Source organism: Schistocerca americana, chromosome 1 (assembly GCF_021461395.2).
Source record: "Schistocerca americana isolate TAMUIC-IGC-003095 chromosome 1, iqSchAmer2.1, whole genome shotgun sequence".
Lineage (NCBI taxonomy): Eukaryota > Metazoa > Arthropoda > Insecta > Orthoptera > Acrididae > Schistocerca > Schistocerca americana.
Window position 1 is genome coordinate 226,049,831 of NC_060119.1, and position 16,188 is coordinate 226,066,018.

General features: G+C 40.4%; 1 protein-coding gene across 1 annotated transcript in view; it reads left to right on the plus strand.

The window, feature by feature from the left end:
- LOC124621679 (Fanconi anemia group I protein-like) overlaps positions 1-16,188 on the plus strand; it is a 276,076-nt gene that overhangs the window by 171,884 nt on the left and 88,004 nt on the right. Inside the window, exon 16 of the mRNA XM_047147159.1 lies at positions 6,870-7,040. Within this exon, the coding sequence (XP_047003115.1) occupies positions 6,870-7,040 (171 nt within the window). The remainder of the gene's footprint in view (positions 1-6,869; positions 7,041-16,188) is intronic.

The window sequence follows — 16,188 nt, forward strand, 5'->3', positions numbered from 1 at the left end:
CTGGTGGCTGTCTTAAGATTTCGTTTTCCTCTGATTGTTTAATTGATGCGTGGTGTTCTTTGTTTGTTTGCTCTGTGATGTTTGAGTCCATTACTTTATTTTCTTCTTCTGATTGCACATTATTTTGTTCCAGTATTTGTTGTACTTTTTGTTTGATGTTTTATAATTCTGACTGTGGTATCCTGTTATTTTTTGATTACTACACGAATGTGATCAGCCAGTCGTTGTTCTGTTAAAAATTTTAATTCTGGATATCTGGTAATAAATGTTGTGTATACTTGTGGTCTGTATCCAGTTGTGCTGGTTCCTAAGTTTGTTGCTTGGTAATAACAGAACATGAGGTGTCGCTTAACTTCATCTGACCATCTCATCCTCTGTCTTTGTTTTCCTTCTAGAGTGGTTGCAGGAAGCATGTCCTGCAAAACACCTCTATTTGGATTTAAATCATTTTCCGTGTGGCTAGCAGTGTCGTTACCATTGTGGACGGGCATAGGGTTCAAGTGTCGTCCCCGTCCATGACAGCGCTTGTCCGAGGCTTCAGTAGTTCCATCCTGAACCAACTAATCACACTGAAAGGGGGGTTAGCCATATTAGTGGTTTGTTCTTTTCGTCGCCTTTTACGACTGGCAGATCATACCAAAGGCCTATTCTTTTCCCGAGCCTCCACGGGGTTTATTATTATTATTATTATTATTATTAACATACATAAGTGATGCTCCTATAGCTTTAAAGGGTAGTTCAAAAGCATACAAATCTATGGTCCAAGCTCAATCTTAGCAGACACAGCTCAGACGATACCGGAAAAGGCCTACAAATTATTTGTAGTGAACAGTTTGTCTTAACCTCACAAAGACTAATATTATGCAGTTTCAGGAAACTAATAATTACCTTTTAACAGCAGAAATATACGTTAATGGTCATATAGTTAATGAAGCATAGTGCATAAAATTGCTTGGGGTCCTGCTGGATAGCTCTTGGATAAACTAATCAAGAAGTGCAGTTCAGCATTACAATGCCCTTAGAAGCTTCTCCCATTGTGTTGACTTAAAGACAAGAATCTTAGCTTATTTTGCATAGTTCACTCCCTGTTCTTGTATGAAAATATTATCTGGGGCAATGCTCTTAAAGTCAATGAAATGTTTATTCAACAGAAGTGAGCAGGAAGAATATTGTGTAAAGTAGATAATTGTACATATTGCAGAAGCCCTTTTTTTTTTTTTTTTTAAATTCCTTAAGGGCCTTTTGTAATGAAACTCAGTTACAATTGAACTGTAACATACGAAGCCTGTTCAAAAGATTCTGGAACATTCATAATTTCATGCCAATGATGTGTTGGAGCAAAATGCTGTTGGCATCCCTATACATGCCTGTGTTTAATGTGTGACTGCCAGAAGTTTCATTGTTGTATGTCTGTTAGTTATTGTTCAGTGCTGTATTGAGTAGAACGTTATGTCACACAGTTTGGGAATTTCGAGATGGCAGAGTTAGAGGAGCAACGCGTCTCCATTAAATTTTGCATGATATTCAAGAAAACCTTTATAGAGACAGGCCAAATGATGCATAAAGTCCATGATGGTGGTTGCTTAAGCCGTTTTCAGTGTTATGAACGGTTCACACAATTTAAAATTGGCCGGATGGAAGTTAGAGACAACCACTGTTCAGGACTCCCTTTGACGTCTACCGACAATGCGGATGTCAGGATCGTCAATGTAATTATGCGTGTCAATTGAAGACTGACTGTCCAAGAGATTGCAGAAGAATCTAAAATTTCAGTTGGATCATGCCATGAAAACCTGACACAGCATCGTGGAATAAATTGAGTTGCCAGTATCATGGAATGCATTGAGTTGCCACCAAGTTCGTCCCATGGCTCATGAGTTATGACCTGAAAGACCTTCGCCTCAAAAACCGAGCTTTTGGATTGCGCAAACAAAAATGAAGTGTTCCTTAAGAGAATTACAACTGGTGATGAGTCATAGGTCTATGGTTATGATTTTGGGATCAAGATTATGATTATGATGTTGACATCAAGGTTATGGTTATGATGTTGACTTTAAGGTTCCTTCTTCACAGTAGGTCAGGAAAGGTTCTCCGAGACTAGAAAAAGCTCTCCAGTCAGGTCAGATGTCAAAGCCATGCCACTGATAGTTTTTTTTGACTTTGAAGGATTAGTTCATCATGAATTTGTGCCGCAGGGACAAACTGTTAATTGATGCTACTATCGGGATGTATTGTGATGCCTGCGAGAAAATTTGAGAAGGAAACAGCCTGAAATATGGCGAGACAATTCATGGCTCTTGCATCACAATTATGCATCTCCACATTCATCTCTGTTGGTGCGTAACTATTGCATAAAAAAAGAAATCACTGTGCTGCCTCATCCTCTGTACCCTCCAGACCTGGCCCCTGCAGACTTCTTTTTATTTCCATAGTTGAAAACCCTATTGAAAGGATGAAGGTTTGCAACCATAGGCAAAATAAAAGAAAATTCGCAGGTGGGGCTTCACGTGATCCAGCAAGAAGTGTCCCAAGACTGCTTCTGGAAGTGGAAATGGTGTTCGGAGTTCTGTATCAGTTGCGAAAGAGAGTATTTTGAAGGAGACCGTGCAAAATAGGTAAAAGGAAAGGATAGAAATATTTTGTGGACTAAGGTCTGGAATTTTTTGAACAGACCTTGTACACAGTCACAATACAAGACACAAAAATAATTTACATGTAGACCTTGCTTCCTTGCATAGCATTGAAACTAGACTCTGGTGGTAAGATATTTGACAAGCTCCTATCTAACGTAAAGCAAGTAATTTGGAATCCATAGAAGTTCAAAAGAAAATTAAGACATGTTTCAGTAATCATTCTTACTACATGTTATCTGAATGTCTAGACTCGGGAATTTAAAATTTCAGTTTTCTACATGGCAAGTAGCAGAGTTAGTTATAAAGTGGTATAACAAGTACTAATGTACTATAAATAGGACTGAGTAAGTGCAGCAACTTGATGTGGCATGGATTCAATAAGTCGTTGGAAGACCCCTGCAGAAATACTGAACCACGCCACCTCTATAGCCATCCATAATTGTGGAAGTGTTGCAGGTGCAAGGTGTTGTGCACAAACTGACCTCTTGATTATCTCCCACAGATGTTTGATGGGATTCACATAGGGTGATCTGAGTGGCTAAATCATTTGTTCGAATTGTCCAGGATGTTCGTCAAAGCAATCATGAACATCTGTGACCCGGTGACATGGCACATTGTCGTCCATAAAAATTCCATTGTTGTTTGGAGACAAGAAGTCCATGAATGACTGCAAATAGTCTCAAAGTAGCTGAACATAACCATTTCCACTCAATGATCAGCTTAGCAGGACCAGAGTACCTAGTCCATGCCATGTCAGCACAGCTCACACCATTATGGAGCCACCACTGTATAGTGCCTTGTTGACAATTTGGGTTCGTGGTTTCGTGGGGTCTGTTACTCACTAGAACCCTACCATCACCTCTTACCAACTGAAATCTAGACTTACCTGACGAGGCCACAGTATTCCAGTTGTCTAGAGTCCAACCGATAATGTTCATGAGCTCATGAGAGGTGTTGTAGACGATGATGTGTTGTTAGCAAAGGTTCTCGTGTTGGTCATCTTCTGCCATAGTCCATTAATGCCAAATTTTGCCACACTGTTCTAACAGGTACGTTCATCGTACATCACACAGATTTTTGTGGTTATTCCACTCAGTGTTGCTTGTCTGTTGGCATTGACAACTCTACGCAAATGTCACTGCTCTCAGTCATTAAGTGAAGGTTGTCAGCCATTGTATTCTCTGTGGTGAGAGATAATACTTGAATTTTTTTTTTTTTCAGCACACTCTTGACACTGTGCATCTGGCAATATTCAATTCCCTAAAAACTTCCAAAATGAAATGTCCCATGTGCCTAGCTGCAACTATCATTCTGTGTTCAAGGTCTGTTAATTCCCATCATGAGGACATAATCACATCAGAGACCATTACACATGAACCACTTGGGTACAAATGACAATTGCACTAGTGCACTGCCCTTTTATACCTTTTGTACACAATACTACTGTCATCAGTATATGTGCATATGTCTATCCCATAACTTAGGTCATCTCAATGTTTAATAAAACTAAAGACACAGTAGCTTTTTTCAAAGTAGCGCTTTACTTACTAGAACTGAATTAAATTTAGATGTTGTAAGTGTAAATAACATTAAGTAGTGTAGTGATAGTTTATTGTTAATGCAGTAAATGGATTAAGTTTCTATTATGTCTTCGTCTCATGTTAATGTATACCTTGACACATTCCATATCCCTGTAGTTTCCCCTTCTTGATGGGACCTACGGAACATGGCAAGTGGATGAATAAATGGGTAAATGAGTGAGTGAGTGGCTGACTGACTGAATATCTAAGAGGCAGCAGCTTGGCAATTTGCTTCAGCTATCATAGTTTCCACACAACTTTATTTTCGTTCCAAGATACATTTGCGCCCAAAATATCCAGTCAACTTTAGTCAGTTTCAAACTTTTATTATAATTTGTTCGGAAATCAGCAATGCTGTCTCTCTTCCTGCCAGTGACTAGCCGGACCCTCTCTCTTTCTCCCCCTCTCCCCCACCCCCTCTCACCCCTCTCTTTTCTCCCCCTCTTTCTCCCCCTCTCTCTTTCTCCCCCTCTCCCCCTCTCTCCCCCTCTCTCTGTCTCCCCCCCCTCTCTCTGTCTCGCCCCCCCTCTCTCTCTGTCTCGCCCCCCCCTCTCTCTCTGTCTCGCCCCCCCCTCTCTCTCTGTCTCGCCCCCCCTCTCTCTCTGTCTCGCCCCCCCCCTCTCTCTCTGTCTCGCCCCCCCTCTCTCTCTGTCTCGCCCCCCCTCTCTCTCTGTCTCGCCCCCCCCCCTCTCTCTCTGTCTCGCCCCCCCCCTCTCTCTCTGTCTCGCCCCCCCTCTCTCTCTCTGTCTCGCCCCCCCCCTCTCTCTCTCTCTGTCTCCCCCCTCTCTCTCTCTCTGTCTCCCCCCTCTCTCTCTCTCTGTCTCCCCCCCTCCTTCTCTCTGTCTCCCCCCCTCCTTCTCTCTGTCTCCCCCCCTCCTTCTCTCTGTCTCCCCCCCTCCTTCTCTCTGTCTCCCCCCTCCTTCTCTCTGTCTCCCCCCTCCTTCTCTCTGTCTCCCCCCTCCTTCTCTCTGTCTCCCCCCTCCTTCTCTCTGTCTCCCCCCTCCTTCTCTCTGTCTCCCCCCTCCTTCTCTCTGTCTCCCCCCTCCTTCTCTCTGTCTCCCCCCTCCTTCTCTCTGTCTCCCCCCTCCTTCTCTCTGTCTCCCCCCTCCTTCTCTCTGTCTCCCCCCTCCTTCTCTCTGTCTCCCCCCTCCTTCTCTCTGTCTCCCCCCTCCTTCTCTCTGTCTCCCCCCTCCTTCTCTCTGTCTCCCCCCTCCTTCTCTCTGTCTCCCCCCTCCTTCTCTCTGTCTCCCCCCTCCTTCTCTCTGTCTCCCCCCTCCTTCTCTCTGTCTCCCCCCTCCTTCTCTCTGTCTCCCCCCTCCTTCTCTCTGTCTCCCCCCTCCTTCTCTCTGTCTCCCCCCTCCTTCTCTCTGTCTCCCCCCTCCTTCTCTCTGTCTCCCCCCTCCTTCTCTCTGTCTCCCCCCTCCTTCTCTCTGTCTCCCCCCTCCTTCTCTCTGTCTCACCCCACCCTCTCTCTGTCTCACCCCACCCTCTCTCTGTCTCCCACCCTCACCCCACCCCCACCCTCTCTCTGTCTCCCACCCCCACCCCACCCCCACCCTCTCTCTGTCTCCCACCCCCACCCCACCCCCACCCTCTCTCTGTCTCCCACCCCCACCCCACCCCCACCCTCTCTCTGTTTCCCACCCCCACCCCACCCCCACCCTCTCTCTGTCTCCCACCCCCACCCCACCCCCACCCTCTCTCTGTTCCCCCCCCCCCCCCCCCACCCCACCCCCACCCTCTCTCTGCCCCCCCACCCTACCCCCACCCTCTCTCTGTCCCCCCCACCCTACCCCCAACCTCTCTCTGTCCCCCCCCACCCCCACCCCACCCCCACCCTCTCTGTCCCACCCCACCCTCTCTCTGCCCCCCACCCCACCCCCACCCCCACCCTCTCTGTTCCACCCCACCCTCTCTCTGCCCCCCACCCCACCCCCACCCTCTCTCTGTCCACCCCCACCCCACCCCCACCCTCTCTCTGCCCCCCCCACCCCACCCTCTCTCTGTCTCTCTCTCCCTCTCTCCACTCCCACCCTCTCTCTCTCTCTCTCCCTCCCTCCCACCTCCTCTCTCCCTCCCACCCTCCCCTCTCTCTCTCGCTGCTTCCATCAGTCTTGCATCAGTGATAAAGGAACTTAAGGTCATGAGATGTTAAGATCTAGTGACTTGTTAAATTGTTGTAAACTCATTTGTGAGGTAGTAATGACTACATAGTACAAAAGGAAGCACAGACAATAATAAAAAAATTACAACAATTCTGTTTTAACAATTTCCACAATCAACTGTTGCTTTGAGTTTGGATCTTGTTGAACTTGTTTCAGTACTGCATTCTTGCCACTGACTTGACATTCACTTCATTATACTTCTATTTGAGTTACACTTAAACGGAAATCGTAATCGCTATAACACGGCAAGCAGTGTATGGAGTTTCGAACTATTAACTGCTTTCTCATTACATATATGCTGTTGTCAACACCATTGATAGAAGATTTATGTAAGAAGATGACATATGAAAATGATGAAAGTAATGCAGCAGATATGTTCAGTGGCTTGTCACTTCATATGTTTTCTTGACAGAATTGATTAATAGTGTGCTTCTGGAACCACACCAGTAATGTTCAGTGGTTATCATAATTGTTACTTTTGTCATTTGTAGGTCACTTGGTCCTGCATCTGTTGAAGCAGTGGAATCACTGAAGAACCGCAGGGAATTTTATCAGTATGCGATGACAACTTCCCTGCAGCTGATTCAACAAGCAAAACAACTGAAAGCAGAAAATATGCATGTAAACATTGACCTGTACAGACACTGTACTACATTAGCAAGGTTTGTAGTTTTAACATATAGATACATCCTTGTATATTTTGGCTCTTTAGTGGTTTTATAACAAGTTACTAAATTGAGAACATAAATGCAATAATTTTGTTCCTTTGCTATAAGTTTCATCTGGATCAGATTTGTGAAATCTTTAGTGCAGGTCACCCACAAATAGTTACAGTGTGAATCTAAATTGTGTGTGTCTGTTGTAAACATCCTCTTCAACAGCTTTGCTAAGTGAAATAAATTAAATACACGATGATATTGTGACCTCATTCACAATGCACTGTACCAAACATTACAAACTACATTAATAGGTTAATTTGAAACTATATTTTGTAATCTGTGACAAGGTACACTTCAGGAGAGTATTTAATCTTTATGCTTTTCCTGTAGCTTTTTGTATTTTGTTTGTGTATATACAAAGATAAATAGATTAGGACAAATTTTTGTGATGTTAATCACTTTTTGTTTTAGGAACACGTTAGTTCTGAACATAGTGTCATTGTGACATAACTTTAGTTCGCATGTTATCATTATGTATGTAGTAGTGGTATTGTTTTATCACAGATACTATCAAACATTTCAAGTTATACAAAACCGCATAAGCATGCTGCAAACCTAATTACATTATAAGTACATACAGTATTATTCTAATTTGTGCTAAAAGCTTATGAAGATGCATTTTTACCCTATCCCGTTCAAACAATTTCACTCACGTATTTCTCACTCGTGCATTTCACTCACTTCATATATTCCCAGATGAAAAATTGCCCAGTCATGATCGCACAAATATCACACCAGTAACTAGTTTCAGGTCATTAACGAGCCACCTTAAGATCTAAAATACAGAAAATTGCCTTAAAAGGTGACTAATAACGATATAAATTTAATAATTAAAATTCTATTCTACGATACATACCAACATGAAATTACAATTTTGTTTTGGTGTATCAGCCACCAGGCATTATTCAGTGTCATAATCTATTGAACTGAATCGTTCTTATTAAATTGGAGGATCATATGGACAAATGTACATTGGAAAATTTATTAGAGCATGAAGAAAATGAAACAAACAAAAGTATATGAGGGAAGTAGTATCAGACCATTATCTTAAAAAGTAAACTAAACTCTGTCCGAACAGTCGAGAAGGCCCAACGGTAGTGACCAGCCGCTGTGTCATCCTCAGCCCACAGGCGCCACTGGATGTGGATATAGAGGGGCATGGGGGGGTCAGCACTGTGGAGGGGCATGTGGTCAGCACACTACTCTCCTGGCCATATGTCAACTTACGAGACCAGAGCCACTGCTTCTCGATCAAGTAGCTCCTCAGTTTGCCTCACAAAGGCTGAGTCATCCACCACCACCTAGAGACAAGGCTTCGGCAGAAAATTTGTAGCAGGTCATGACGTCATTCCAAGCGGGCCACCATTTTGTGTTTAGAAGCGGTTGTGTACCTACATGTTTGTTGGATTCTAGTGCTCAGGGTGTATACAACCCGGGAGATCTGGGAAAAACCCGGAAATGTTTTCATCCAGTAAAAACCCGGGATATTTTTAGAATTCCGGGAATTTTTCATTGCTTTAGTTTTCACGTAAATTTTTGTGATTTTGACTGGTAAGAACCGATATTCTAACAAAGGATATTACTGTACCCCGTTACTTCAGAATAATACTTCAGCAATAAAACATAAACAAGAGAAAAAAACGAAAATAGCTTATATTGCAAAGGAAATGCGCCATATACAACATCGACACACAATGCTCATGCAAGCGTCAGCCAATTGAAAATGTATCAAAGGCTTTAGGAAGACTTCATAACAACAAATTGCCTCGAATGAGCGTGAAGTCGCAACTGTTTACATTTGATTTGTTTTAGCAGCTATGTGCTGGCTCTTGCGCATGCACAGTTGATTCACATTTGAGAAGTAGATTCTCCCACTTTTGGCTACAGGAATGTGGCTGTTGGCTGTGCAAGCAGTCGCAGCAAGCAGCTAGATGCTACTGGAAAAGGGGGCGCCAAATTCATATTCTTGAGGAAAAAAAACTTGTTTCACAAAGCTCCTAGCATCCAGCGCACGTTTGTCTATCGATTATTCATATGATTTTGAAATGCTTCCCTGTTGGTTTTTGAACATATTTTAAGTTGATTTCTGAATGAATCATAAGTTGACTTTTGAATAGTGTACGTGATGTCTCTGTCAGGAGAATCCTCGTCACATCTAGAAATAAACTTTCTGCAGACAAAAGGGGATGGGGCTATACAAGCTGAGCGGAGTAAAGCCAAACGGATGAATATCAATCATTGTCTGATTATGTGGTTCATTGAGTTTGCGAATGATCAGCGTTATTATAATTACTAGCGAAATCCATAGATTCAGACTACCAGAATGGAAATAAACGACTGACAGGAATAACAGGTGAGAAGATTACGTGTTTCCAAGACAGTGAAATTTTGACAGAAAAATTTTTGGCGGGCCCGCTACACTAATAAGGACCAGTAGTATAGTTCCCCCCCTGCCGACTGTTGTGGCCGTGCGGTTCTAGGCGCTTCAGTCTGGACCGCTACGGTCGCAGGTTTGAATCCTGCCTCGGGCATGGATGTGTGTGATGTCCTTAAATTAGTTAGGTTTAAGTAGTTCTAAGTTCTAGGGGACTGATGACCTCAGAAATTAAGTCCCATAGTGCTCAGAGCCATTTGAACCAGTACAGTCCCCGGCCAGCAGCCGCTTAAGTTCTATTCTGGAAGTAGTGCGGAAAATGCGTTGTACGAATACGAACGCCTAACTGGAAAATAATCGCGGGATAACTAAACCTGTGATTCTGGCAGGGTTAGTGAAGTTAAACGGCGAACAAATTTTGACAATGGCAGGAATAGCTACAGAATTGGTGATGACAAGATTGATTGCTAGAACGTGGAAGGAGAAGAAACAGGGACATCACACAAATTATGGAACAATAAGACGATTCCAAATTTGTATAAAAATTTCCTAATACTACTTTTCAATCTCATGCTTGAAAAGCTGGTGCGTATGAATGTAAATGTGGAACTATTTCGTATCGTACAGCTTTTTGCTTGTAGTAGGCCTAATAGGCATTTGATATTGGTACTTCGTGGATTATATTCTGTCATGTTATAAAAATGGCCATTTGTGCCAAAACAGTTTCGTTTATTTGGTGTGTTACAAAATTGATGCCATATTAGAAAGGCCTATTTTGTTTTATCTAGCAGACAGTGACAAAATAGACGTAATCTTGGGTATTATTTGTATTAACAGCTTTTTCAGTATTAGATAACGACATTTCAGTTTTTCATGTAGCAAAACGTTTGACGAACTTCGATGATGTAATAGAGTCTTTCCCAGAAAGGAAAGCACGCCATGTAAAGCTGAAGCAAGATTAGAGAAAAAAATGCTAGGAGATAAGGTTTGAAGAAATGTGTAATTTCTTGCTTATCTCTTGTCAGTATTGGTTTTATATATCCTATATTTAATTTTATGCCACACAAAACAGCAAGTTATTAACTAATAGGCAATAAAGAGTTCAGGTTTTCTGAAGAGTTCTTATTCTGTCGATTACAAATAATCCCATCCACTATTAATTGCGAGTGTGTGTGTGTGTGTGTGTGTGTGTGTGTGTGTGTATATATATATATATATTTTTTTTTTTTTAATAAAAGAGGGGCAGGCTGTCAAACCGGCCAACTGGGAGCAGGAGAGGCACCACAGGACATTTCAGTTTCCACTCTCCTGAATATAGTTTGGACGTGCGGTAGAAAAATGCTTTATGAAGAGGCGTGGTACTGCACTTTGGCATACTTAAGACCAAATAATGTCTTACATTTCGTCGAATACGTATGTTTTATGTTTCAGGCTTTTCCGAAAGATGTGAGCTACGAACTGAACATATTTTGAAAATCCAATTTTTTTTTTAAGTATTGACCCAGTTCGCAAATGTCGAAATGTCGTAGATCCGGGGCTGATGCGCAGTGCAGTCTGAGTTATAGTGGGTAGACTCCACGTGACTCGTGTTTACATTTAGTGATGTTGCTGTTTCCCCTTCGTTTACTCTCACGTCAAATGAAAACAAAGTGGATATATGTGGCCGGGGCCTATCAAGTGAATTAAAACACATTCACATAATTACGGAAGGCTAAAGTATGTCATAACTTCCAGATTTTATTTTATTTCCACCTTTCTGACAGTCTAATCAGCTTGCGGAACAATGAAGTTGTTTCTGTCTGTTTGCTATAGAAATTTGACTTTTGTTAACCTTTTTCGCATAGACAGTCAATGTATTTGAAACTAAATTTTTAATTCCACAGTACTCGCTAGTTTCAACTGTTCGCTGCATTTCAAGTGCACGTTTTAATTTTCTAGAACGTATGGCATTATGCCATAATAAAGAACCAAACATGATGTAATACAGTACTGGTGCTCCAAGACAATTTACATCCCGAAATCCACATTGAAAAGCTTAATATCAGGTCAAGGTCTACTTCATAGGGAATCTGGACATACGAATGTGCACTTTAAGTATGCACTTTAAATGTGGACATTTTAATATGGTTCACAAAATTCCGATGCTCTTGGAGTATCCTCTGATGCCTTGTTTCTTTTATGACATAATGTATGATCTTTCAATGTTTTACATGTAAGTACATAAGGGCTTCCTACGTCATTATAGCTACCCAAGTGCGGTGTCGCTTGTTATCTGCACTCTCTGGCAACTGCTGAAATGAACTTTTTTCTAACAGGTCACGGGGAAATATTGCGAATAGTGGTTTGAAAAGCGTTACTTTCAAAGTAAATATCCTCTTAGGTAAGTTGAACTACGTGCAAGAATGTACCATGAATTTATTAAATCACAGAGTGTTTGACTCTCATTTAAAAATCAACTCTTTGATGATGAACCATTTAGAAGAATTTCGAACCCTGAAGATCAGACATTTATGTCATTATTAAAAATTTTACTGACACATTTGTGTGATATATCTTAAAGTGTAACACGCACAAAAAAGATCAACAGTATATGCAAAATCTTAGCTTCTCTTGCATCTTGAGACCAATATTATATGTGAAAACTTTTCTTTTCTTGTTGCAACACTATGTATATTAATTTAAACTATTAACTTTCCCTATTCGTGTGTTGGTGTTACTTAACAGTGATGTTGCTGTTGGCTGACTACATCACGTGTCTTACACTCTGAATATCCGCTGTCATCGGCTGGCAAGATCACTTGACATGAGCTACGAACGGCTTACAAAAGCGCATCGAAATGAGATTAGTAACAAATTAAGGGTCACAGTCTGGATGAGATGCAAATTTGGGAATGATTCGGAAAGTAACATGCGGTGTTTGGTGGAATTCCAATGTATACTTTCATAATACGAAAATACGCAGCGTACATGTTGCTGCACATCAAAGATTTTTCCAAAACGTGTCTTTTTCCCTGAGTTTCGTTTTCTAAAGTGTTGGGAAATTGTACACCTGTGTATAAAACCATAACCATTAAAAGGATTGATACGGGAAAATATACTGTCACCCGGGAGAAAGTGTGTTTTTAACCGGGAAATCCAGGAAAAATCCGGGTTTTTTCTTCCCTTGTCCACACATACACCCTGAGTGCTACATTTATGCTTAAAACTAGCGATTATAGTGTTTACTTCTAGTGAATCTACTGTGAACATGGTTTACAAATGTTGTGTACCAAGGTGTCATGGGAATCACAGAACTGGACCGAAAGTAATGTTGTTTTCCTTTCCTAAAGATTTGAATCTGAGTCAGAAATAGCTTTCAGCAATTTATTTGGACAATTTCCAACCCACTCAGCACACGAAGGTATGGAAAACCTATCTACTTAGTACTTTTTTTCCTAGTGGGATACCTTAAATTTTCGATGCATTTGACTAAAATTGTGAACAAAAGTTCACAGTAAATAGTATTCATTTTCAAGTGGCTTAATTTTGATTTTGAAAACAAAATATAAATTTGTGGCTTGTGTTACATTTTATTCGTGTTTAAATTTCTCTGCAATTTGTGTTTTGTTACACATTACCGATATGTTGTATTCTTTATTTGTGAGTGGGTGTTGTGTTGGTTTTCTCTCTCGCATTAGTTAGCATGAGTGCTAACGAATGTTGAAACTGCTGTTTTCATGTTTAAAAAGCGATGTCTCTGTAAGAAGATTATCTATGTTGTTCTTCGGTGTGTTAGTTTTTCCCATTATTAGGCATTCACAATCATTGGCTTTGCCAACTCATAACCAAATAATCATCTTTCAACCTAACCTACACTTCTGGTTACACTGCAGAATTGGTGTCATCACAACCAGATTTCAGTGGTGTCCTGTATCTATTGAGCCGCCTCATATAATCTGTCTGGTATCTTAATTGTTCCATTTAGTTCATTGATATGTCAAGTGTTACTTAGTTCATACAGCAGAGTTTGCTACGGAATGTTTAGTTGATATCATCTTAACATACTTCCAGTTGGATGGTCGTGACTCTTGTTGAGGTGTGTCATTTATGTTGATATCTGTACAACTTTATTTTGTGTTTGGCATGCATTTGCTTTGCAGTTGTTCTTCTATCCAAACACGAAACTTGTGCTATATCAAGACCCTCATTCAGTGTTACCTGCAATGACACAGTTTTAATATGTGCTGGCATAAATAATGTAGTAGTTGCTTATTCCACTCACAGTTTGGAATAGCTTAATATTGGACACAGTAGTTGGCCTCCATTCCCAAATTTGCATCTCATCCAGACTGTGACCCTTAATTTGTTACTAATCTCATTGTTTTTTTAAAACTTTTCTTATAAATCCCATTGGCAGTATGAGGCTGTGTGCCAGACGTGGAGGGCACATGGGTTTAATCTACTAGAAACATTCATAACAGCACACACTTTGGAACCGAGTGAAAAGTTTGTTCTTGAACTGTCATATTAGTGTAAAGTTTGTCACTCTCTCAGTTTTAAGAGACGCTCTTCTATTAGAATGCAAAGTGAAAGTAGTTTCTGCCAGTAACTGTAGAATCATGTGTTACAGAAAATCACTTTGGGTCAGTCCCTTGACAGCATTAAAATACAGAGTAGGTGTTTCATACACTCAGTTTAATTGAAACACTTAATTCTAAGATTTATGCAGCAGGAATAAAGTTAAAGAGTGCTACAGTTTCTTTTCTTAAGGTGGCATTTATATAGTAATCGAGGTAAAGTACTCCCCCACCTATTTACATGGAGAGTATTTGTGCAAACATTAAGGAATATTTTGTTGCTGCATTTTATTTGAATGTCCAGGATGTTGTATCATACACCATTCAGTTTAATTTGGAATCAGTGTAAAATCATTACAGTTTTGATTTATGTTGTAAATCTTTAGTTAATCCCAGAATTAGTTCCTCTGATTTATTTTGTTTACACATAAGTTCATTACAAGGAAACCAGTCTGCTTCTAGCTTATGGCAGGGTTTTAAGCAAATGTTGCATAGGTGTGCAGTAACGATAGAAAAGAGATGTTTCAGTTGCGGATCAGGTATGCAGTTGTAATGTGAGGTTGCTCTGATATCTCGTCATACTCAGTATTACCATTACTTATTACTTTCCAATGACTAGCTACATTTTCACTTTGTTGAATGTCCTTCGGTAGTCCATCATCCCAGTGACACCTTTATATCATGGTGCAAACATTCCAGTAAATGTTTGTTGCTCTATTACTCTGTCTGAGTTACTACATTTGTCAGCAACACAAGTCATATTTAGTCACAAGTATTAAATTTAATAGACAGTAAGACTGGTAATGTTATATGCTTCTGACATGTTTTGCAACTGTTTCATTTTTCACGAAATACAATATATCAAATGTGTACAACAAATCAATCATTCTGTGTAATTCCACGGAATATAGAAAAGGCTTGCTGCCTTTTAAAATGGAAATTGTGACAATTGTAATGGAACGAGGTTGTGCCCTGGATTTTGTAACAGCTTTTTCAGGAAGTACATGTATATATATCCAACTTAAATAAATTATTGTTCATTACTTATAGTATTTTATACATCCTACATTAACATAAACTATTAATAATTCGCTGCGGTCGCAGGTTCGAATCCTCCCTCGGGCATGGAATGTGTGTGATGTCCTTAGGTTAGTTAGGTTTAAGTAGTGCTAAGTTCTAGGGGACTGATGACCTCAGATGTTAAGTCCCATAGTGCTCAGAGCCATTTGAACCATTTTTATTAATAATTATATTATTTAAAGCATGCTGAGGACTACAACACTGATGTTACAGTAATTTGTCTACATACTACAAAGAATTAAACTTGCTGTAGTCACCAGCAGATGTTTCTTATCTATCCCTGGAGTTACTGAAAATGTGAATTATAGTGTCCCTTGTCCTGAAGTTTAATAGAATTCTTCGTATCATATACAGCATTCCATTTGCTTTACAGGATAGCTCGATTCCCTTGGTGATTCACTGTCTCCTTCGGTTATTTAGGTAAACACTTAATGAAATTCTCGTAGGAAATACAGCTTCAAACAATGGAATAAATTAATCTAGAAATAGGTTACATTTATCATTGATGTTTTTAGCTTGATACATTGTCTCATTCCAACTGCTGCAAATGTCTGTTGAAGGTTTGCAGATTTTCACTGTTGCCTTATATACAGGTCCTATTGATAAAACTACTGTTGTTTGCAGGGCTTACAGCATTCATTTTGAACAGCTGACCATCATGGCCAGGAAGACATAAATTTTCACTTACACGTATGTTGCTAATTCTTTTATGTGCAGAGTATTGTCAATCAGGCTTGTAAAGTTCTTTGCAACTCTTGTGGGAAAGTCAACAACCACACTTAGCTCATTACATGCTCAAAATCTGCCATATTTTTACAGGAAAGAACATTTACATTACAATAACAAAGCATGATTATTTTTATTTCTGAGAACAGGTGAGTTAAAAGTGATTGCTTGGGGACTGTACTCAGCCTTCCTGAGGGAGCTCTGTAAAGAGCTACTACATAAATAGGCAGTGTATTAACAAGGAATTAAATGCAACCATTCTCAAACTGTTGAACAATACAATTTTTATGCCCATTTTGTATACAAACTTGTACTAAACTTGCAAATGTAAAACTACAAAATGAAACATTATTTT